Genomic DNA, 25,799 nt, shown 5'->3' with positions numbered 1-25,799 from the left:
CAGGTGCACAGACAGGCGCACAGCAGCACACAAACATTCCAAATAAAAAGGACCACAATGTGAATTCGTATTATGATGTACATCAACATATTGCATCACACATGACGTGCCACTATGTATCAGAATCAGTCAATCGCAGTAATGACCAATGAAACTGTCAAAGTAGTCACCAATGTATTGACCAATCCTGGTAAATCCGCCATCAAACTAACAATCTGCCAAGGTGACAGCGCTCCTGGATATTAAAGGGGATGGGAGATGACACTCTGATTGGTTTACTGCGCGTTACGCCTAAAACACGCCTATGATTAATGAGGGGTCCATCCCTTTTAGACCATGTGCCTGGCGCAGTGACCATTTTTCCGCCGTTAAAATAGCAAAAGTGGATTTGGATATGCCCTAAGAGTGCAGACTTTTAATGGGAAACATGAATTAATTGGATAACTTTATAAGAGCTACATTTCTTAAAGAAAACTGGATAATCCAAGAACATAGTGATCATTCACTAGAGTTTGTATACTGAGTGTTCACAGATGAAAGAATGGTCCTTACTGGGAGCTCTCGAATAGTCTGGACAGGATGTTGGAGATAACGGGTAAGTCTGTCATCACAGCTGTGGTCAGCACCTGTTTCGATTACAGACAAAACCACAACCAGTTAGCTCATTGCCTTCTACAGTGAGGCACAAAACATACAGGTGCATGCTCAACATATATTTTTCCTCTAAAACTCACCGTACTCGGTCCCTCCACAGCTCGACCAGGTTTCAGGGCACCGCCCACCCCTGGCTTCAGCCCCAAGATCCACACTAAGTGCTGGGAGAGAAAAGTGAGAAGCTGAAGGGTAATTCAAAGGACACTAAATCGCCTAACAAGTTAATGAAATGTACCCTGACATACTAGTAGATAATGCAGTCTATTCACCAAAAGTGAGAAGCAAAAGTAGATTAGAAAGTATCAAATTCAGACTCCAAATCACCTCTTGTTTGTTATACAGTATAAGTGCACATTTGTGTAAGTGTAAATGTAATTTTGCCTTATTAGAAGAGGATGTGTTTTTTTTTACATTTGTGTAACTAAGAATATAACCTGCCCATTGTGCCCTGCCTTACCAGATAAACAAGTTAGCACAAATTTGTGTGTACATGTGTAGTGCCAGGTGGTAGCTGTACCTGTAGTGTAGCAAGCACCAGCTGCCAGGAAGTGCCCAGCACGGCCCCATGGCAGTGGGCTAGGTTCAACAGAGTTCGCATACACTGGATGTTCTTGGCAGTCAGCTGACAGAGAGAAAGAAAGATTATAACATATATATATATATAATATTTTATTGCAAATCATCAGGCATCTCTCTGGAGCAAATCACAGCATGTCAGCATCTTATTGATATTGTAAGTCATTAGCATCAAGTACAGTACATTACATCCCTGTAACACTTGGAAAAAAATATGCATTTAAAATATAGGTGAATACATAGTGTAAAAGTTAAGAGCAAATCTTTAACAGAGCACAAAAACATGTTTGCTTTGTTATCATTTCCAATTACTGCATAATCATTGCAGGTTAGGGTCATGGTCACAACCCATATAGTAATAAATGTTATTGCCCCAAAGGAAATTTAGATGCACAGGTTTGTTTGACCTGTCTCTGTTTATAACAGTTATCGGAATGGTCCCTTGAGAGACAAAGTGTGGAGGTTATTATGTGACTGTTATTATAAAGTGGGGTCGTACAAATTATGGATATTGATTACATGGACAACAGTCAACAAATTGCATTGACTTTTATTTTACCTGTGTGTCTATGTGTTGTTAGAAGAGACATGTATTTTTTTTGGGTATGAATTTTATGTTTGAGTGATTCTATAGCTTAAAAGTAAAAGGTAAAACGTTCTCCTTTCTGGAAATTATGGCTGTTGATTTGTCTTGAATACAGCATGCTTGTAAGACTGTAGTTTCGTAAACCTGCTACATTACCTGCACATACTATAGCCTCTTCATAATTGTTTGTGTGTCTGTGTGTGTGCCCTTACCACCACAGTGCCCTGGGGCTGGGCAGTGAGTGGCTGCCCCACAGCCACCACCTGCTGATGAGATTCACTGGATGGGCTGATAATCTGCACACTCTGGCCCTGGATGGAGTAGGCTGTGGAGAATACACATGTGCAAACAGACACTCACATATGTGTAGGATTTAGTCTTTTGATGACAGTAATACACACAAACAGGTTTTGTAACAAGCTTACGACATGCCAGAAAAGCTTTCTTAATTAACTCTGAGGCAAACATCTATCGTGGGTTGAGACCCAATTTACCAGCTTTATCTCCACAAGCTAATATGCAAAGAGTGAATGTCTGAGTGGTTGGTTTGAGAGCAGCTGTGTGTGTACTTCTACATTCCCCAGACACAGTCTCCTTGGTGTTCCTAATTAGAAGCCACAGTGGAAAGTTATGGATTAATGCAATAAGAGTGGGGTGTTAGGGACAGGCAGAGTGCCAACAGTTTACATGTTAAGCTTACTTTAGCAGCATGCACATCTAACCATATGGGAGATGAGAAGCCCTCATTAATTTAACATAAATGTACATGACCAGAGGCCTTCCTCGGGGTTGTACAAGGAGACTTTCAGCTGTGTGTGGTGCAGTTATATCAGCGCACCTGAGGGTCTGTATTCACTGTGTTTTCTATGTCATCTTAAGTTCAGTTAGTTGCCTTTAATTCAGTACGTCATGACCTTGGTACTGCACGGTGGGTCGGTTTCTGTCTCGATTCATTTATTAAGCGTTATACTGTCAATGAGATTACTGATCATTGCACCTCTTTAACCTTCTGTTTGTTTGTTTCACAAGCACATGAGCGCCTGAGCAGTGTGTCCTTCTCTCTTCTCTTCCCTTCCCTATTTTCTTCTCCTGTCCTCTCTTGTCTCTCATCTCTTGCTGGACCAGCACCCATCCTGGAACTGCTCCACTTCCCTGGCTGTCAGTTCCATTTCCAGAGGTTTTGAATCCAGTTTCCTATTCTGCAGGAGTTCACCTCATGTCCCTCTCTCTGCTTGATGTCTTTACACTTCTGTCCTGTGTGAATAATGTCTTTTCTTGTCTCTTCTCCCATGTATGTGAATTATGTGATGTGAGTCTGCCCTGTGTACATGTGTAGTCAGGTCTCCATGGTAATAAGCGTTGTATGGTTCAAGTCCTATTCTGTTTTGGTGGTACCTGGAAGCTGTTTGGGCATCCTCTTCATTATAATTGTATTATCCTGTTCAATGTGATATTCTGTCATTTGTTTTTCTATTGTGTACATACATCATCTCTAGCACATATGTGTCTACTGGAAGAGGGACCCTTCCTTTGTTGCTCTTTCTAAGGCTTCTTACATCTTTTCCCCATTCAAGGGTATTTTATGGAGAGTTTTTGCTTATTTGAATCAAGGATCTACAGACAAAGGATTACAGACTGTAAAGCCCCCAAATTTGTGATCTGTGATATCATGCTATGCAAATAAAATTGACTTGACTTAAGTGTTGCCATCAGCTGCAGAGCCCTACCTTTGCTGGAGAGGTTGGCAGCGTTGCAGCTGAGAACAGTCAGGGCATAGTGTGGCGGCAGAGAGGCCTTGCAGATGGCTGTGATGAAGGCGTCACGTGGCGTCACCAGGCTTAGACGACCACACAATGAGGCCATGGTCAACTCTGCCTTCAGGATGTTCTCTGTGGCTGTCTCATCAGTGCTGGAATCACACACAGAACAGTTAAATATGTGGTGGTCTATTATCTAGTACATCTAACAGTATGCTTTAACAGTTTTGGGGTGGGTTAGCAAAAAACACAGCTACTTGAAGATGCCACATTGAACTTTAGAAAATTGCAACAGGCATCTTTCACTATTTTCTAACATGTTACCGATGTAGCAATTTGTTGATTTATCAAGAAAATAAATAATCTATAGATTAAATAGATAATGAAAATAATCCTTAGTTGCAGCCCTAGTCATATGTCAGTACTGTGTTACTGATTACTTTGAGATGTCTACACCAATGCTCCAGATTCCTCTACTTTTCATGTGTTATTGGAGAAAGATAATCACTATCTTAGAGACCATGTCATTAAACACAGTAAAAGGAAATTAACTTAAAATGCACACAGATATGACATCTTTGTGAATCCCCACAGAGTACAGACACACACAAACACACAACTGCTTGGATTCCAAATCATGTATTCACGACTGCATGTGTTCAAGACAGAGAGCAAAGAGGCTATTTACCTGGCGTCAAGCAGCAGAGACAGAGCAGCCAGCAGACCACACCAGCAGGCGCTGACCATTTCCTCCCACACCAGATGAGCTCCTGAGACAGAGACAAAAAGTATTAATAAGTTTAATAAGTTTATTCAACATTTCTTCCATCTCACTTTAATCAGCATTGCTTGGGAACAAAGCATGCCTGTATATTGGATGTTATTTGAAAAGGTAATCAACAGATATAATAGCAGCTACCAGAAAAACAGTGTGTACCGTTTGCATAGATGCTCTGGTATTTCCCCGTTTCTTTTCAGCTCACTGTACCTCTTAAAGTTTGACTGCATTATCAGATCTTACTTATCTTCCACCATCTACCCCCAAGCCACACACACAGTTCATTCTCACCAGCTGGTGGCTGCCATTCCTGCTCAGGGTTAGCCTCTCTGAACTCCGCAGCTGCCTCCTCCTCCACGGCAAGTTCTCTCTCAATCATGGTGGTAATGCCTCTGACCAGGTCTAGCAGGGCACTGAAGGCCACCGACATGGCGTAACCCTCTGGGATGGATGGGGGCTCTACTTTATCCAACATTTCTAAGCTGGAGGATCAAATATAAATATCAAATATATCAAATATAAAAGCAAAAACATGGTGGTTCAAGTGTAAGAATGTGCTGGTGTGAAATTACTTTTATCAAAGAATTCAAATGACAAACATCAGTTCATTCATAAATTTGAACATTTGGGTGTTGATGGGAGTTTCTGTATATATCACTATCATCTTGACATCTGAACACTGTCTCCCTCTACACTGATAACTGCATTACATCGTTTATCCAGACTACATCACCAATACAATATCATTTATTATTATAATTTAGCCAAGGTGTCTCAATGAATTTACTGTCGTCTCACTCTTCCCATCATGATTTAATGAGTGAAGTCTTTACAACATCACAGCTTTTATCAGCATTCTGTTTGATTTTATAGAGAAAAAGCAGCTGTTGCTTTGACCTGCACTTAAAGTTTGCCTAACTCTCCTTCACACTGGGCAAAGTCTGCTGATGCATCCTCCAGAACTAAAAGCAAGAATCCTAATTACAGCAAATAGATTCCATTACTGTCGGAGAGGGCAATTTAGACAACACCTCTCTTAGAGGAAGGCCTCTGGCTAATGTAATTCCCTGTATTTTAAACTTTGGTTTCCTGTGAAATACCAAAGACTAATGACAATAGCATTTTCACTCCTCGAGGAGGGTAAAGACTTTGATCTATGCTTTATTGCGATCCCCTGTGGTTTAAAGCAAAATTGTTGTCACTACTTGCAGGATACAGCTAACTGAACAGTGATTCTACAAGCTTACATTTATGTAGTACAGAGTTTCCACAAGTTTCACATGTTCACTTGTTCTTTCTGTGAACATTACAGGTGTTACAGGGATGAAATATTTATATACACTTGAAATAAAATAAAATAGACAAAAGGAAGTCAAAAGAAAGGTGAGCTACATAAGTCTGTGTGGTACGAGTACTTACTATGTAGCCTTAGCACTGCCCTGGACACTAACAGTCATAAGGGGGATCCAGGTGCCACGGTATTCAAAAGCAGCCTGGGTGGTCAGGTTGCCACTGACCCCTCCTGTCCCCGGGCCGCCCTGTGCTGCACCCTGGGTTACCGAACCTGAACCGCCTTGCCAGAAAGTCAGAGAGAAGTGAGAAGGGGGGAGGGTGAATTAAATGAACCAGAAATATGATGCATAATTATCACAAATGATCACAAAGTCTAAAAAATGTGTAAAATATAAAGAAAACACATTTTTGCAACCAGATATCAATGACTAGTTATGTCTGCACATCAAGAGTGTGATTTCAAGTCTTTTCAAATATGTCCTAATTCAATTAGAAAATTGCATCTAAACACATTTCTAATCTTCAGGTTAATTTTGGTTGTATCTTCACAACATTATGTAGAACAAAAAAATCAGTGGCTGTGGCTTTTCCATGGCTGTAGGAATCCTGAATGTTTAGGATTCTGTAATGTCTTACAGTCATCACTGCACTGCATTGTCTCACAGATCAAACATGAAGATATAAGTCTTGAAATCAGTGAACTGACCAGCTGGTGCGCTGATGGCAGCAGTGTTGCCCGCATTGGGGACGATGAATAGAGACTGGATGAAGGAGCCCAGAGCATTGACAATGTCTCTGAATACCTTAGTGGAGTGCTGCTTCATGTCATATGACTGGCAGAACGAACTGAAAACAGAAAAGAGCATAGGAGGTGAGAAACTAGGTCCTATCAGAACATATTTAAAATAAAAACACCGCTTCGGTCAGACCAAACTATACTTTGTCATCCTCAGCAGCATTCAGGCTTAAGATACTACACTTTACAGGTGACATACTTATATAGTTTTGTTAATATTCTCATATCATTCTCTTCCGGGATCATGAATATCTGCACCAAATTTACGTTCATGTTTCCAATAACTGCTGCAATATTTATCACCTCATCAAAATTTTGGACTGAGAAATTGGAACAGATTGAGTGATTGACTGATCAATCAGGACCTGTGCTGCCTGCAGGGCTGAAAGTATTCACACTAGTCATACCATTTTATTTTATCATTTTATATAACAGATAAAGTGAAAGTCAATTTGGTGATGATTATTTAAGTTAATGAGATGATTATTATAAGTATGTTTTGTGTTTCATTGTCTTCTTGCTTTGTATAACTTATATTGTTGTATCTAAGGGGACTATGTACACATCACCAATTACAGATACATTTAGCGAGCATAGCATTGTTTGGATGCTAATTAAAACACTCAGAAGTTTAGAACTGATTGTCATCAATCAAGAAGTGTGAGGCACAACATATCAGCAGTATTTTCTAAATTCAAAGCTGCTGTAGAACATGACTTAATACTTTAGATAAAAACAAACACAAAATAAGGAAAACTGTGTGATTGGGATTATGAGATTAAAATGTTGAGGCTCATGACCTAAATTGTGTGTTGGTTTTACAGATCTTAAAGTCTAAAGAGAAGGACTGTGGGTTTGAGCCTGTTAGGTAATGTATTAGGACAGATCCTATCCTTACCGTAATAGATGTGGCTGCACACACAGTCTGTGGACTGATTCCACAGCCACTGCTCTTAGCCACTGTGGCTTCTCCCCATCCAGAAACTTCACCAGCAGAGACAAGAAGATCTCACACTCAGTCACCTGCAAACCAAACACACACAAATCAGACGAGGCTAAACAGAGTGACTGTCCTGTAACTGGAAGATGGCCTCTGGCAATCACTGAATCCCTTCAAGCTATAATGAAGCTTTTCTGTGGCTCAACAAGCTTCATGACAGAGAAGGGTAAAAAAGACAAATTTCCATTTCACAGATTGATAACAACACTAAATCACAGAATCACTAAATAAAAACAGCTGCAATGCTAGATTACTCAGATGCAGCTAAGCTCATTAAAGTGCTTGAAGCAGAACTAAGACAAAACTACTACTTCACTAATCCAATGCTAATCAGACCAGATCAATCAAGTGCATCAGCTTTGTGCCTGTGAAAATCCCTAACTTGTAAAGCACCCATAAGGCAAAAGTTCTGGCCAGTCGACCATCGCTGCTGCGGATTGGCCTCTTACCAGTAAGCTGTAGAAGTGCTTGATGAGGACTGAGACCACGCGCAGCAGCCTCATGCAGATGGGAAAGTAAGGTTTCTCCACAGGGGCTGGTGAGGCGGCGCTGTTGCTGCCCTGCCGGAACTTAATGTTGGGGGAGAAAAGCTTGATGACGAGGGGACATACCCGTTCCTTCAGCAGGAAACTGAACTCCTGGTGCTGGGTGGGACACAGGAGGAAGTGGGACAGTGAAGATCAGACAACAATAGTAATACAGGGACACATTACTATTAAAGTGTATAGTTACATTGCACTTTCTTTTACCATCTCTGATGTTAAGATAATATATAAACATATAAGACAAAATAAGAGGAACGCCTGATCAAATCAAGCCAATACTTAAAGTATAAGGTATGCCTCTGAGGTCACATTTGTGTCTTTTTGCTGTTTCCTCCAGCTGTATGTACCTGTAGGAAAACCCCAGGAAAATCATTAAGGACTGACTCCAGCAGCTCCAGGCCGAACGTCCGTGTCATCTCTGTCATCCCCACCAGCCAGTAGGGGGCATCAGCGTTCACCAGCTGACAGAGATCCTGCAGTGGGAAACAACAGCAATCAAAACTATGGACTGTAATGTTCCACACACACATAACAGTGACTGAAATAGTCGTCACTAAGCTGGGAATGGTTGAGGAATAACAAGGGACAAAGTATCTCTAACTGGCAAAGTTTGCTTATCTTCAGACATGAAAGCAATTACTAACTTATTTTCAACATGAAAAGTCAGTGTTATGAGGTTGGTAATATCATTAATATCCAGCCGCAATGTCTATTTTAATTCTTGCCTGTGCTCTGACAGACTGAAACTCTTCAGTGTGAAGTCTGATCCTATCCACCAGTGATGAATGAGCTCATGAGGAATGTCTAAAAAGAAACCTGGTCTAAAAGGTTTTACCCAGTGCAGATAGGAAGAGGGCATAAAGCTGTGAAGAGAACTGCTGCCGCCTGGTGGACGTACCTGAAACAGCATGTAGGCATCTTTTGCACTGGGCCTCAGAGTACTAACAGACCGTCGATTGGTATTTCCCTGGACAGGAGGAGGCTGCTCCACAATGCCTAAGGGTTAAAAACAAAAAACATGTTTATATTTTAGGCATTTAAGCAACTCATAATAAGCAGTAATAAGAGTAAAGTAAGAGAATCATAAAGGGTAAATGTTAGTTCATAATAGTGATGCTACAGTTTTTCACAATTGTTTACACACTAAAATTGGAACTTGAAACCCAAGTCTGCAAAATTGCAAGCACAATTTCTGCTTTTCAATTCTAAATCACACTTTTAAAAAAAAAAACAAAAAAAACACTACACGCAATTCTCTACATTAAAATTGAGTTCCTTTGGAAGGCAACACCAATCAAACTTCCAAGCTTTATTTACCAATTGGCACCCACTGCTCACAGGTCTTAACACTATTTACTTAGTGTTCACTTCAGAACTTTAGCACAGTGAGGAGGCCACAGATGAGCCCTCCTGCTTTGGGAGGAAAATGGAGGTCAGGGCTTAAGTAAGAGCTAGAGGTCAAGGAGTGACACTAAGAGAAAGAAGAGGATGAGGAAGGACAGTTGTCTCAGAGGAGGTCAGGGCCACATTGGTTGTCCATGTGCTCAACTATGCACTGAGTATGATAAAGGCCAGACCAAAATATGAGACAGGAAGGAGCATTATTTTTTTGCTTGTGTCTTTTGGTTTAGAAATTCAAAAAAAAACAACAGAGCTTTTTTTTTCAGAAGGCCCTTTATCTTACTGAATGTTTTCTCATGTTACATTTCTTATGTAACGTGTTACATACAAAAGACAAGTGTGTTTGACAGTGTGTATTTAATAGTGTATTTGGAAAAAAGTTTGCATATATTTGAGTAAGTAAATATTACTGATAAAATCTTTCACAAATGCCTACAGTTTAACATGGAAAAGACAAAAAAGAAACCTTTCATAGTAGCTGTTCATAGCAGTGTTTTATGTTGAGCACATCAATGTGCTGTTGGTTCGGAGATTTTGTTGCAAAAGAACATTTTGGAAAGAGATAAAATAGTTTTGAATGCAGTATTTGCTTTTGCTAGATTTGTAGAGTTTTGCATTTTGTGTTTATGGTTTTGTGTTTTGTGCTTAAGTTTTGAAAAAATGAGTCCAAGATTCAGAAAACCTGAGTTAACAATTGTGAAAAAAACTGTAATCATACATCAATATTCAAATCAAATAACGAATCGAATGATTGATAATTTACTGAAGACAAAATGTATGTAGTTGTACATACTATTGTGTAGCATGTTAAGCATAGTCTTGTTAAGCATAATGAAGAGTTTTAGACCATTCGTAGAAACGTTTTAATAAATGGATCCCTGTTTTACACATGTGCACAAAGATGAAGTAATATACACTCATGTCTGGATGGTTACCCTAGATTTGCAAAAAGATCTCGCATGGTGATCATCATTTTAACCCAAATCATAATCATTCCCTAACCCTGTTTTTGTGTGCCTAAACCCAACCGGACCTTAACTACAGCTTTGTCACAATATAAAACATAATTATTTTTTACAATCAAGACAAACAACACACACAATGAAGGAACAACAAGTACCAATGTCACAAGTGTTATGCAAATCTAAGGTTACAATCTAGCCATTCGAGCCAATGGTTTCACACTCTTTCACTGATCTACAGGTGGCGCTAATGTGTCCAGAAACACAGCAATCTGCCAACTAAAAACTGCTATCAATATTTTATGAGTGGAAATGCATTCAACACATTAATTAGAACTCAAAGATATACACATTGTGTTTTGGGGAGTAACACTAAATGAAGTACTTCCACAGGAAACCTTTAAATGACTGAAAAGAATATCAAATGTCCATGTGTTGAACTCTAGTCTAAACTGTGTGTGATTAACTTTTTCTTTACATTTGTGCTATTGTATATTCATGTTTTTTCACTTTTTTGGCGAGCTGTCTTCATAAAATACAATTTATTGTGGCTCCTCTATTTTTGAGCTGAACATTCAATGAATCCTGTATTAACCTGTATACTACTCTGTAGTCTACAGTCTCTATGTTGACACCTCCTTATCAATGCACAATATCCATAAATGAGGCCTGATGATTACATTTGCTGTAAAACGCCCAAAAAATGCTATATGTGCTAAATATTCACAGACACATTTCTCTCTGAATATGTCTCACAAAACTTCCACCACTATATTGATATCCCATTCCCCTCAAATATTAGTGACAGCATCTGACCTTTGAAACGCTCATCCTCAGCCACCATCCTCTCAAACACCACAGTGACGACCTGTCTGACGGTAGCGGCCGCTGTGTTGTTGGTGATGTTGTCCTTGGTGAAGTGAAGACGGAAACACAGCACAATGGCCTGTACAGAGACAACACATTAAAGCATCGTGCCGCATCTTCAAATATGTATTAACTGAGCCTAAATGAAGGTTTGCAGAATTACTACTGGTCCGTCTTTATGAGGGGTCAAATAAAATCATATTCCGTCTCCTCAGCCATTAAAGGTGGCAAGGACTGATCTGCTAACGGCATACAAGGGAGACTTTAGTTTTAATTTTCAATTGATCAGTGTCATTTAACAAAATGTTTGATCTGGATGGGCCTCATTGTTCATATAATTTGGCACTGTATTATAATGCTGCACACACGAGAGCAAGGTTACCACAAATCTGAACAGTTCGGTATAACAAAATTTTATAGCCACAGTTTAGATAAAAGATGACTCACTGAGAAAGAGAACCTGCAAGGCTTTAAAGACCGTGTAAAGTGAATTGACAGGTGACACTTGGTAGGGGGCGGGGTTTCAGCAAACTCAACGGGCACTCCCACAGCGTTTGGGAGCAGAGACAGAGGCTGATTTTTACACAACTTTGAAGCCTAATTTCATATATTTGGTGATTTTTTTAATCATTCATATTTGGCAGGGTGGTTAACAACACACTTTTCTGTAGTATGTCAAACTCAGAAAACATATTTATTCTTACTTTACACAGACTTTAAGTCCACATACATAATATGTATGTATAGAAACAAGTGAGTCAGAAATACAGTAGATATATCAGCAGTTTGTGTGAAGGAGTGTGTTGGCTTTATACCTTGGAAAGTACTTCATCGTGTACGACCGTGTTGGTGGTTAACAGGACCAGGACTGTCTGTAAAAGCTTCAGCTCCTCCAAACCGTTCTCCATCAGTTGCCACAACATGTTGATGATGTTCCCCGCTGCAGCCTGTACACACCAATCACACCTTCAATTATTTACCACCAGTGTGCACATGTCATGTACACATGTTTTTGCAGTTTGACTCAGGTGGCAGTAACAGGGTTGGTAGCTTGTAACAGAAAAAAAAACAAGTGAGAGTACAGCCTGAGGTCACACAGCCCTAAATCACAAATACGCACAAAAACACAGTTGGTACCAGCTGGTGCTTCTCACTCAGAGGTCACAACATTATAGGGTTCAATAAAACCAAGTCTGGCCGCCAGTTAATATCATGTCACTTGATGCTGACAGTAAGTGACACTATATGTCCTTTCTTGGGTCAAGCTGTCCAAAATATGACAACTAGACACGGAGCCCCTCTGAGCTGCTCTACAGTGTGACTGAGTGAGTCTTTACTTCAGAAAATGGAAAAAAAAAAAAACAGGAACACTTTAATTTCCAGTTCATAATGAGTTTTTGCAACTTATGATTCTAATCCACATTAGGGCAGCAAATAATTATTGCTTTAATAACTGATGAATTGGTTAATTATTTTTCAAAAATTATAAATTAATCATTTAGCCTTTAAAGTCCTGCAAAATAGTAAAAAAGAGTCTTCAAACTGCTTGTCAGACCAATAGTTAAAACAATAGTAAATTTATAATCTTATTAAACAAACAAGCAAGCAAAAATATTCTGAAAATCCTCATGTGAATGTTTCTGTTTGATCAATAACTTAAAATGCCACCAGCACCACCACATCCCCACACTCTGTCCACACAACAAAGCATCAGACATGGCCCTCTCCTCTCTTAGGAATCAATACTGAGGTAGGTCAGATATTGTCCAGCTTTTAAAGCTGCAATGCAAGGTGCTGCTGAATTTTCTTTTAAAAAGCTACAATGCCCAGTGGATCAGAGTATGTGTGTGTTGTAGAATATTTGAAGTTTGTGTCCTAGATTTTCTGGATGCTTGTCTTGGTGCAACAGTGTGATAATAACTGCTCAAAGGACGAGGATAAAGAGGGTAGTAAAATAAAAAATGAAGAAAATGCAACCTTAAAAGGCCAAAAGAAACTCCCATAACATCAGACTAGCTGGAAAAATCTCATTCTGAGGTTCCTTTGAACAAGATCATGGTAATAGGAGTGTGGCTTTACTTGGCATCTTAAAAGGCACAACAAAATGAAATAATGTAGATTAGTGCCGAAACTGTTATTTGATTAAGTGATTAGTCGATTGACTAAAAAATAAATCAGCTATTTTGTTAATCAATAAAATGATTTAAAGTCATTCATCAAGCAAAAGTGCCAAGCTTTCACTGGTTTAAGAACATAATCTTATCAAATAGGTCTAATTTGTGTCTAGTTTATGGGTCCTTGATGTGAAAAAGCTTGAGAAGCACTGGTGTAGAGCACTTAGTCTCTCCTACCAACGGCAAAAGCCGGTGTTAGCCTAATTAAATAAACCCTTGACAGCAAAATGCGGAAGGCATAGTATAGCTCAATACACTTTTAATAACAATCTTTTACAGTGTATTAACAAGACAGTTGTGTCGCAGCTCCAGGGTGCCAGCATTTAAACAGCTCTGATCTCAGGTCTGACTCCAGCTGGATTATTCAAATACCCATCACATGAGCTTATATTACACAAAATTTGCATTTAAGAAATTACCCGTTTTTGAAGATGGACGCCTATTCCACCCTCTTCAGGGCTTTAACTGTCATATAATATAGAGATCATATGAAGCTAGCAGACATCCAAAAGATAATTGTTCTGGTTTCCAACCTCAAACATAGACACTGTGTAGATTGCCATCTTAAAATCTGAAAGGCGTCACGCAAGAATTAAAGGATGCTCCCAAGACATGATGAGGTGTAATCTGTCAGATGAAGCCACCAGTGATGGAAATTAATTTAGATTACCAATTCTCATATTTACATTGCCTGATTGGGTATTGATAGGTTGCACTGATTCCTGTATTGATCTGAATTAATTACCCTTATGATGCATCAAGGAAGAGGCAGCTAAGGTGGTGGGTACATTTAAATTTAGAAGTATCTGAACACTGAATGAAGCAACATTGGAGGCAATATCAATATGCATTTATTCCCCAGATGTGTGGGGAATTGGAAAGCGAGAATGAACAGCAGCCATACATTGTGACAACCCATAATATCTAAACTAAACTAATCAGGGGCTTGCACTGGATTGCAATTTTTTTTGTGTGAAAAAAAGACCATTCACCTTAAGGATATGTGTATCGATTTTATACCCTTGGCATTCTGTGAAGCATTATGACACCAGGTGATGAATCCAGATTAGAGCAACAGCCTTTTATTGGAAAATGTAGATGGAGGAAATTAATCCTGAGGGATTTTGTCAAAATCCTGTTTTTTCTACTATTTTAAGCTCAGTGCTTATGTTGCTTAATGCATTTAGGCTCTGATTCAGAATTAACACAAAGAAGTCCTGGACGTATACTTCCAATATAAATACTACATTTTATTAATCAGTATTTCATTATAGTTTTGATTCATTAGGTTTGTAATATGTTAATCGGCCAGGTGGAGTGGACCTCTTTATTAGCTGTTTTATAGAAATGTATGCTTGGGATTGCTTTTTTAAATATTATTAAGCCTTTATACTCGAACCCCTCTGCCTGAGTCAACACGAGAGAGACATTTATCCTGTTATTGGAAAACAGTTTTTAATGACTCCAGCACTATTCATTCAATTCTACCCCTGAAACTCTTCATAATGCAGTAATGAGTTTATTCTTCTTTTTTCCAGTGAAGAAATGTATTTGATTTATATAGTTTATGCCACACACTCCCTCTGTTGAAATGTGGCTGGAACACATTGCTGCCCTGACGCAGCTAGAGAAGCTGACTTATGGTTTGAATCAAACATGTTTTCCAGAGGTTCTGGGAACTATTACACATATTATTATTATTATTATTATATTCTTTTTTTCTCTTCCTTTCTTTCTTTCTTTCAATTGTTGTGGTTGTGCTGTGCTGTTGGATGGGTTGGGTGTACATGCTGTTCTGTATTATGTTTTGTATACTGTTTGTATTTGCTTAAACTTTAATTATAAAACACTATTGTTTGTTTGAATCTTTCTCAAGTCTGAACATGAGCCTTAGTGTACTGTGTGTATTTGCTAACATGTAAAGTCTTCGGTTACGTCAGTGTCCTCACCTCAGATACCACCTCATGGGACATGAGTCTCTGAATGGCAGCAAGACACAGCTGGGTAATCTTGGGCTCTTTGGTGCCACAGCCCATCAGAAAAGGCTGCACGACCTCGGAGCTGTTCTCCTTCAGAGCTGCGGGGACAGAACACAGAAAAAGGAAAATATCACTGTATTTTAAAAATGCAAATATCTTTTGTAAATGTTCTACTTTCTTCACCACCTAGTTGTTAACTTTGTGTGTGAGTGCCATTTTGTGCTGACAGGTATCATATAGTGAGTTTTGAGAGCCGCTGTATACACTACATACACATATCTGTTTTGAGTACTGCTACTGCAGAGGAAGGGATAGAAAACTAATAAATATTTAAAAAGGTCAAAAATGCAGAATAAAATCACAGACAGAAAGAATAAAAAAACAACAGCCTTCTAGTGTCAGACTCTGCACATACATAGTTCTAAATAGTGAAACCCCATACAACTGAAGGAACAATAAGCAAAACACATTTTTGAGTGGAGGAGTTCTGAGTTTACGTCTGACGGCTATCAACATTTGAGAAGGATTAGTAGTTTTATTGTGTAATTTTAAGTAGTTGTTCACAAAAAAAAGTGTTTTAAAGAAAGAAAAGCATATTTGTGATGTCTGATCAGAACATAGTGAGTCAATGCTTTCCCTCCAAAAATATTTTTCACCTTCATTACATAGGATTTAGCTCTCGAATGATTTACACCTTCACGACAGGTTTCATCGTCTTATCTTCAAATCTTTATGTAATCGAAAATCCATCCTGGAAACAAAGATCATTCGACTCTGCAACAGAGTTTACAGTTTAGATTTCAGTTTACAGTTACAGAGGGGGCAGTTGGAGTTGCACAGTGGAACTCGGAAAATGTCTACTATGTGTCAACTCTGCAAATGTCACCAAAAACAGCCTGACTCTTTTATCGAGACAGCATAGAAACAATTTCCTATTGTTGAGAGATCAGCCTAGTGCTTTATAGTGAATGTGAATATAGAAGTGACACTATTGTGTGCTCGTACGTTGCATGTATAGGAAAGACACTGTGAAAACATCCGTTTAAATAAGGCAGGGTTATAATTTAAAACAGAAACTCTGCAAATTTGATGCCAAGCAAAGTAAAAATAGACATCATCAATTTCAATTTAGATAGCCATCGGCTGATATTCTCCTTGTTGACTAACATCGGAGATACAAGATACAATTTGCTGGTAATAAGCAGGTAACTATATAGCAGGCTGAAGGGATTTTTTTTGCTTTTTGGTTGTTTTTTTTTTTACAATGATTTATTTTGTTTTTTTATAAATAACAATAAAACATAACATCATCATCAAAAAAAAAAAAAAAAAAATCAGTATATATCGGTTATCGGCCAAATTCATGTTTTCAAAATTGGTATCCCTATCGGCCCAGAATTTCACAATTGCTGCATCCCTAAAATACATTTCATGGTGGAATTAAAGTTGCTACAAGGAACTTTTAACTGGTTATGAAACTGTCTCATGATGCCTCTAAATGACCTTCATAAGCAAACAAGACTATCAACGGATTCCTCGCAAAATCAGACTAAACAATTTACAGCACGCAGACGGAGAAGCCAATGTTTAAATTACATGATGGAGGAGAAAGACGCTAGGGTGAGGGGAGGAGGGGTACGATGTTTCTCTTTGTCTGATGACGTTAAAAGCAAAGTTAGACTTGTTGTCAGCCAAACTCAATTTAAAAAATACGAGAGGAGCTAGAGAGTGAGCGGCATAGCAGGAACAAAGAGTGAATCTGAGAAACATAACGTGTTTTTTTTTTTATGTTTCACAATGGTGATGTTCTCAATCACAAACAAACACACCCACACCTCTTCATAACCCTGCAGGAAGGTGTCGCGTTGCCGAAATAGCAGACAGATTATCTCACTGTTACGCATACTGCAAACAGCTATGTTTTAAAAAAAAAAGATAGCATTAAAAATAAGTAGCACTTTATTTCTCTCGCTTCCAAAACAAATGCTAGCGATGATCTTTAAGACACAAGGTGATAGCGCTCATGGGATATGCTGTCTAGATTCTAGGAAACTATTCATGCTTTTGTCCACAGGGGCTACTAAAATCAACACAGAATGAAAGTTCCTTGCAGTGACTTGATCAGCAGATCACACCTCACACTTCCCTGATAAATCATAGTCTCCCAACTAGATATGTCACTTATGGTAAAACCACCAGCCATCTCACGTTCTCACTCACCTGCCAGTATTTCTGTATTCCTGGCTGCGATGGTCTTAATCTTCACAATGCCAGACTCTGCGGCCTACAGGAAAGAAAAGGAGATGAGACATTTAAGTGAACATTAGTTATGAGACCATTTAGTTGCAAGCCACTTTGTTGTAAGCCACTTTGCTACTAGTGGTAGAAACAGCTTCTTGTAATGATGGCCACAGGGGAGAGACAAAAATGCCTGGCTGCAGAGAGACAGAGGGAGGGCTGGTAAAAAATCTGCTAAGAATGGCTTCAACTTGAGAGGGATGTGCTAGTAGGAAGTGATTTCCCCAGCGAGGTGTATTGCGGAGGTGAGATGCAGGGAAATGGAAAGGGGGAGAAATGGGAGGAATGCCCTGACAAAAAAAAAGGCGAGAGGAGAGGATGACATGTAGACAGATTAAATATGAGGAACACAGATACAGAGATACTGAGCATTTACCAGTCAAAACAGAGGTTGTGCTTATCTCTCAATGCCGACCACAAACCACTGCACGCCTGACAAAACTTCTCTTTTTCTTTCTAGTCTTCCTCTTCTTCCAGGACTATAACCAGCCTCTTGAAGCCTTTCTGTCACTTCTATAGGTCTTCCCCTTTCTCAGCTTAATCTCTTCATGCTCTCCCACATTTTCCTTCAATTAACGTCACAAAACTACTACCTTTCATACTAAAACCTTGCTCTATTTAAGATATTTTCAGCACCACAGATATATGCCATCCTCCTTGCAAAAAAGTAGCATGTAATCAACTGATTATTTTATTCTGGAAAAATCTTGCTAATTGCAGCCTGTAATCACTACATCTGGTATATCAACAACACAAATAGTAGCAGTGAGATCCTCAGCTGAGCAAACAGCCAATGGGCGAATGTTACCTTGATGCATTTTTCATACACACACTGCATGGCCTGACAACATCCCGGGCATGCGTGTGTTACAAATGACTGGACCGGCACTGCCCTTTTTCAAAAACTTCATCACCCTATGTTGTCTGCAGCCACAGACAGAGTGTCAGGCCAACTTTTGAAAACTAAGGTTTTTTTTTTATCTAAGTGAAGACTTCCAGGCCAACTTGATGAAAAACCTTACTAGATTCATGCAAAACAAGAAGAGCAGAATATCATTTACCACCACTCTGTTTAAAAGATTTAAGCGAAATATTATTGTTAGCAAGGCAGACTACTTTTGATTTAAAAAACACTGACAATTAGAGCTGTAAAATTAGTCAATTAGTCAATTAATCAATTAATCGATCAACAGAAAACAAATCTGCATTTATTCTCATTATCAAGGAGATGTTTCAGTCAGTTTTTAAAGTAAATGTGACATGATAGTCTCACGTTGGGCTCTAAGAAACTGAAATGTGCTTTTTTCATTATTTTCAGACATTTTATAGAAAAGATATAATCTGCAGATCAATCAACAATGAAATCAATTGTTAGTTGAAGTCCTTTACATCAGCATGGCTGTTGAGCGTATTCTGTGACCTCAATGTGATTGTATCACTTTTAAACATGTCATTTGAACAGTGGAGCCACTGTGGAGGACCTGCTGGACCATAGGTTACCAAGCAACCACTGGTTGGCGGGTTTGCTTGTTAGTATGAACTGGCCTATTACCAAACAGCGCCTTAAAGTTAATCTTCAAAAAATGCTAGTCTCCCTCTTCTCCTTTGTTCCTCAAACGGAGCCAGAGGTCTTAACAGGGCAATAAGTAGAAGGCAGAGAGCTTTTCAATCCCCAAATACCTACAACCTCACAGTGGCTACTGATATCGCTAAGACGATAATATACTGTATATTTTTAAAAATTTAACTACTGAAACAATATTTCAAGCTTTCTAAAGAAAGCCTATGTAATGTTTAACTGATACAGTTATTTAGTTCAGGCTGGATATAGCTGAGGAGTTGAAATTCATTAGGTGCTAGTTTTCAGATATCTTCTCATCTGCATTGCTCCATCAACACCTAAAGACAACAACGTAACCTAACTACTCACTGTATTACAGCTGTCCATCTTGTCAACTGAAATAAAGAATCAGCCAGTAATTCAGCAGCCTGTTGTTCCCTAGCAGTGAGAAAGAGAAGCGTGTTTTCTCCAATTTCCAATATATAAATAGTATTTGAAGTAGACTCCGGGTATTTCCTACAAGAGCCTTCTTTGTACTTCTCAAAAGGCCCAGCTTGGTCAAAGTGTTCATGTGTATTGAAGGAGTAATGTGAGTATTTATTCATCATGATTGCTGGCCCCTGAGATGCTAATTAGCGATAATAGTGGCTGTTGTGATTTAACAGGATAACACCCTCTTTGATTTGCTGAATCTGATGAGGGTGAGATACAAAGGGACGTCTTGAAAAGGACTATTGAAATATATCACCGGTCTACTGCACAAGTCCTTAAAAAGACGTTTTTTTTTTCTAATGCTATTGCAGAATCTGTGAGTCTATCGAATGAGAGGACCAGAAAACCAACAAACGCCTCTGATCAGAAGCAGATTCTTTGGATTTCCTTTGAGCAGCCTCGAGAGGAACCACGTGTTCCATCTTGAAACCAATTACCATTAATCCTTCCTTCTGACAAATGTTAATGCACAAGACGTTATCAATCTTCACGATCACAATTTTCTCACATTGGCCTAGTTACTGATGCAGTCCTAGGTTGACTGAAAATAGTGAAATCATAATTTCCCCAACACATTTTTCCACATACTTCCTCAAAGAAGTTGCTGTGTCAGCTTTATGTTGTAACGTGTACAGCTCATTTCTCGCTGAAAACCATCAGCACTATGACGTCACCGCCATGTAGAGTGAAACACCATCGGCCTGATGATGTCAGCTTCCAGTGTAACAAACAGTAGACGTCCTATTCTCCTACAGTAGCTATCCTCTAACTGTTTGTCTACAGATGATTCCTTTATCAGTCTTTGTGAAAAGTTAAGACAGGTTCCTGCAGTTCCAATTCCATTTCATATGTATTATTCCATTTCATATTTCATTTCCCACATGGATTCTTTAGAATTATTTGAGTGTGGATTATTTGTTGCATTATATACACAATACTGGACAAAGTTGATTTTAAAATCTCCATTAGGAAAGGACATTAAACACTAGGGCTGTGTTGTACTAACAATGTCAGACCCCAGCTGTATCAGGAAGTGCTCACTATTTTCAGTTCTTCTTCAGAGCCTTTTTTGTGGGAGATCCTCAAAGCAGAACTGACCCACGTCTGAGAGCCAGCTCATTTATTTGAAAAGCAAAATGAGTGCAGCTCATCAAAGACTGACTTCCTTAGAAGGACAATGTGAGAGTCTCTAATTCAGCAGTTTTATTGGACCTGATTAAGCATATTATGAAAACACCAGATCCTCACTCCATGCTGCTTCTTATTTTGTCTCTGTGTAGCCTACACAATCTGTCTGGGAAATGAGTTGTGTTAAGCAAGCCATACAGAGGATGCTCATACTGCTTTCATTAAATTCTTATCCCAAGACAAGGTGTCGCCCTTCACCATGAGCTACATGCAGTTGACGACACCTGACTCATCAACAGTGTTATTTCACCAGGGCAAAAGCAATCAGAGCACAACAAACAGGAAAGCCTTGGTGGTTTCATTGACTGTTTGGAGTGTGAAGCTATGATATAAAAAAATCAATGGGACTCTTCTTGGCTCCTCTTAACCTAGAGAAACAGCTGTCTGTGGTGCAATGTCGCTGTGAGGGATGGATTGGGAAATATGGGAGGAACTGGAATTAAGACTGGCTTGGAATGCTTTACTATTACATTTGGTAACACATGAACACGCAACTATATAAAACTGGTTAGAGCTGGAATTGTTGATACGACATAAAAGCATCTGTCCACTAGAAATTAAGGAGATTGTATGAAAACAATTGTCATACAATGAAATGAGGACCACATGTGTGTGCTGTAACAGGCTTACACATAATTTAAATTAAAACAACACAGCACCTGAACAGCACACACATACAGTAACAGCTTGTTTGTTGCACAATAACAACCCAGCAAATACAACCATGACTGCTAAAATTGGAAAAGGTTTCTCCAATCAAAACACTATCAACCAGAGCGTGAGTGAGTTCAGTCTGTGGGGGGGGGGGGGGGGGGGGGGTATGGCATCAAAGTGGCTCCCTGCACTCCTGTGATCCCTCAGGCTAAGACGCTGGTAAGGACCAGAAAACCTGGGTGATGATAAATCAATATTTGAAGGAGATGCTTCATGAGGCCCTTAGGCAAGGGCCAGCAAGCAGTCTGCTACAAGAGACTAGCTGTATGCTTTTCATGGTGCTACGTCGTGACACAGCTCATTTTGGAGCAGTTTGCAATGGCAGGTACACAAAGGAAGCGGAAGACCTTGCTGAGGTATTACTCTTTTTTTCATTTTAAGACTGTTTTTATCTCGTGACACCTGAGGAAACACAAACTAAGCCGGTGTGGCCTGATATGCAGGTGAGCTGGCTGATAAATATTTCCAAGGCCACAAAACCCTCCACATACAGCACAACATTTCATTTAATGACTTATGTGGCCTGTGTTACATATGCAAGCAAACAGTGAGCTTGCTATACCTGGGAATTACAGGGAATTAGGGTAAGGAGGCTCTGACTGAGATGGTGTCAGTTGAATTACATAACTTTGGTAAACACTAGCTGCCCTCTCTTTAAATGCATTTCATTTACGAGTAAAATTTAAAAACAGCATCAATATATCCACGCCATCAGGAAATGCAGCGAGGTCAGACCCAAGTGGTTTGTGAATAGAGGTTGTGTTTGTTTATATCATATGTCGACAGCCTCTCTTAGTCTTTAATTAATGCTCAAAAGAAAATTCAGTACATTCCAGATATAAATGAACTCTGACCCAGCAGTGTGGACTCCTGCAAAGCAGAGCATGTAATAAAGAGAGCTGTGTTGTTTGGGACAAAGTGGAGTCATAAAAGCTGGGTTGTCTTCTACGTGTGAATCTAACAATACCCATTTACTGTAAAATGCCATGACATCGAACCTCCTTGTACTATTCTTTTCTCAAAATAAGTCATGATGTCACCAGAAACGTTACTGACACTGCTACACACACACACACACACACACACAAGTAAGCCAGTCAGGAGCTGAACACAGTAACTTATTCTAGGGAATATTTAAAAAGAAGTAGAAAAAAAGAAAACAACGGTTATGAATTCACGCTTGGCTGTCTCAATACTAGCAAGCTTGTTGTGAAACCGACTTCCAACGTGAGATCCTGAGAGAGACCAATGTAGGCCAAACAGGCCTTTAATGACAAATGTCAAAAACATTTCCCTGAATACAGCTTACATGAACACTGGCCACATAAATGAAATGCACTGCTGCCCTGGGATTAAAAGCTATAAATGTTCCCAAATGAAAAAGTCACTAGTGGGATCTATCTAGCCATACATACAGTTTAGGTTTTAGGTTCTGAGATATCCCTGTGATGGTCCTGGTGAACATAGTGAAACTGCATTCAGCTATTGTAGCTGGAATAAACTTCTGGAAGATCTTATGTCTGGTTTCTAAAAAACAAACAAAAGACTTTCATAATCACCCTTTGTCTTTAATTGATGCTGATAACTGCACTATGAATCTAAATAACATTAGACTTTTATTATTTCTAATGTCTTTCATACTTTATCATTTATACTTTGGTACTTTATCTTTTTATTTTTCTGTGCAATCACCCTTTGTCAAATAATTGAAAACTGACATGTGAAAAACTAAAAAGCAACATGTCTTCCTACAGACAATATTTTGTTTACTCAGGATCAAAGCTGCCAGGACTATCAATATGTTAATCAATAGACAGAATAATAAGCAACTATTTTTATGACCAATAAGTCATTTAAGTCTTTTTTCAAATAGAAATGTTGAACACTACTTCCATCCTTTCAAATGTAAGAACCTACTACTTCATCTTTTGGTTTTGGACTGTCAATCAGATACAGCAAACCCTTTGAAAAAAAAATCACATTGGGCTAACAATTTTGTGATATGTAATAGACAAAAAGATAAATCAATTGATTAAGAAATTAATCTACAGGTTAAATCAACAATTAAAATAATTGTCTGTCGCAGGATGACAAAGGATGATCCACAGAACTTCTTGTGAGCAAGTGAAAAATGTAGCTTTTTTGTGATTTGGATGAACAAAGATGTGGCTTCAGAACTGCTCACTTTGTAAATCAGGGGAATACAAATGATCCAATCCACAGTCAACCTAATGCAGACATTCAAAAATGTAAGTAGCTAGGTACTATCCATTTTACTTAATGTAAAATATCCTATTTGTTGTGATAGGTTTGTTCTCCTAACTTCCTGTTTAACCTACTTTTAGTATTAAGTAGCTATTGAAAACATTGTTTCATTAGCGTAAGTTCTGAAATCTACAGGACTAGAAGTTATCTACAAGTAAAAAATGTTGTTGTCGCCTTGTTTAATATTTTAAGCGAAGCCACCCTTTAAATAACCACACCTGCATTTAACCAATACACTAACAGTGCACAATGAATAAGTCTGGTTAATGACACGCATGCCAATACAAACGTGTAAAATTGCTATGTCAATAAGAACAGCTGAGCTCAGTTAACCCTGCGCTATATGAATGCTGAATATGAGCCATTTAATCAAATGACGTGGCACAGGCCACCGTAAACACCTGTATAAATTCATTTATTTGAACGCCTGGTGAGCAGGGAGGCCCAGCAGCTGACACAACTTTTAATGTACCCGGACAGTATGCCAACAACTCAGTGTCCACACAGAGCCAAGCACAGGCCCGGTGGCTGATGAGGAAATGGACTCAAACAAATATGTACAAATCTACATTATAACGACTACAAAATGAGAATCACATCTGAGACAAGCTGCTGAACACCGAGGCGACTGCTCAGTGAAGCTAACTAGCCGGCTGACCTCTTTGACTGGGGGGAATTTCTTCTTGCACTCCATGGACAGAGACCGCAGGTCCGTCTGCATGTTCTCCAGCAATTTCTTCACCGCCTCAGGACTGCTAGTCGACATCTTTGACGGCGCCTTCGACAAAAATCTCAAGAAACTTCAAACGATAAGGAATGTGGGAGCGCAGTCTCCCCCCACCACCCATCCACAGCGGGAATATATCCCGTCGCTACTTTATTTGCCTCCCTTGCAAAAGAAAATAAAAACGCCGCGGTCCATTGACACACTATCCCACTTCTCTGCTATGAGTGGCAATGACACCGGCATATGTTCCCCTTCTTCAAAGCACGGTGACATTAGCTTCGTGAAGTAGCATCGTTCCCCCGGATTTCTGTTTCTTAAAGCTGCTCACTAATCGAAGATATTTGCCTATTTGAGCTGTATGTATGCCATCAGCGGCCGTCAGCCCCGCTTTCCTTCCCACAATGCTTCAGTGGACAGTGACACGTCACTAGGACTTCCGTAAACACTGACCCATTCAGAGTAATGAGTGCAGCGCCCCCTGCTGGGGAAGAGTGCTGCAGACAGGTGACGACAAGCCAGAGTGGCAGAGCATTTCTGCGCAGTTTCACGTTCAAGTACCTCCCCTCGAGAGATGCTGCCAGGATCCCTTTATGAAGGGATGAAATATGGTTGACTGGTGACGTATTGAAAATAAAGAAATAGATGTTGAAGCCAGGAGATGTCATGTACTGAGATTGAAATTCAGCTGACAGACACAACTTTTTAAGTTTGTGTACAATTGGTATGTGGGCCTCACCTTATTATTTCAAGAATTATACATTTAATTTTCGCACAATTTCACTTCTGTGAAATTGCACTACAAATCTATTAAAGCTGGAGTGATAGGTTCCACATTTAGAATAAAATGTTTTCACACAACTGGATCAATGTCTAAACTGTTGCAATTTAAATTCTACGGAGCTTTATCATTGGCGGTAGGTGGAACCCTCAATATATCAAAAAGTTTTCATATATGGACCTCTATATTTATACATATAAAGTCGGAAAATGCATCCAGGCAAGAGGCAAACATGCAAACTCCACACAGAAAAGCCCCATTTGGCTAGTAGGTTCAAACCCAGAACCTCCCTGCTGTGTGGTGCGGATTGCATGCCACGTTTTTAATTAACCTTTTAATATACAGGACATTTTAATTTTTTATTGAAAATATATTGTATGATGCATAATTTGATTTGGTATTGCATCC

The 25,799-nt window shown here is 39.2% G+C and overlaps 2 protein-coding genes across 5 annotated transcripts in view; both read right to left on the bottom strand.

Moving 5' to 3' along the window:
* The window catches only part of mon2 (MON2 homolog, regulator of endosome-to-Golgi trafficking), a 40,435-nt gene extending 15,444 nt beyond the window's left edge, over window positions 1-24,991 (bottom strand). For 2 of the 4 annotated variants that reach the window (XM_053319481.1, XM_053319483.1), the window contains exons 1-18: window positions 24,545-24,991; window positions 17,589-17,652; window positions 15,339-15,466; window positions 12,031-12,162; window positions 11,165-11,294; window positions 8,884-8,981; window positions 8,333-8,458; window positions 7,890-8,084; window positions 7,339-7,463; window positions 6,351-6,490; window positions 5,771-5,924; window positions 4,643-4,833; window positions 4,262-4,343; window positions 3,544-3,725; window positions 2,029-2,141; window positions 1,172-1,276; window positions 735-815; window positions 553-626 (exon numbers count right to left, since the gene is read on the bottom strand). In XM_053319481.1, coding sequence (XP_053175456.1) covers window positions 553-626; window positions 735-815; window positions 1,172-1,276; window positions 2,029-2,141; window positions 3,544-3,725; window positions 4,262-4,343; window positions 4,643-4,833; window positions 5,771-5,924; window positions 6,351-6,490; window positions 7,339-7,463; window positions 7,890-8,084; window positions 8,333-8,458; window positions 8,884-8,981; window positions 11,165-11,294; window positions 12,031-12,162; window positions 15,339-15,466; window positions 17,589-17,652; window positions 24,545-24,652 — 2,228 coding nt within the window. In that variant the 5' untranslated portion in view covers window positions 24,653-24,991. The remainder of the gene's footprint in view (window positions 1-552; window positions 627-734; window positions 816-1,171; window positions 1,277-2,028; window positions 2,142-3,543; window positions 3,726-4,261; window positions 4,344-4,642; window positions 4,834-5,770; window positions 5,925-6,350; window positions 6,491-7,338; window positions 7,464-7,889; window positions 8,085-8,332; window positions 8,459-8,883; window positions 8,982-11,164; window positions 11,295-12,030; window positions 12,163-15,338; window positions 15,467-17,588; window positions 17,653-24,544) is intronic. The other 2 variants (XM_053319482.1, XM_053319484.1) reach the window with 1 other exon arrangement.
* Window positions 1-25,799, bottom strand: part of slc6a13 (solute carrier family 6 member 13) — a 57,658-nt gene that overhangs the window by 13,370 nt on the left and 18,489 nt on the right. The gene's annotated exons all lie outside the window — the stretch shown is intronic.

This window comes from Scomber japonicus, chromosome 5 (genome assembly GCF_027409825.1).
Source record: "Scomber japonicus isolate fScoJap1 chromosome 5, fScoJap1.pri, whole genome shotgun sequence".
In the NCBI taxonomy this organism is placed as follows: Eukaryota; Metazoa; Chordata; class Actinopteri; order Scombriformes; family Scombridae; genus Scomber; species Scomber japonicus.
Note: the sequence above shows the minus strand (reverse complement) of the source record. Positions and strands in the feature narration are given on the sequence as shown.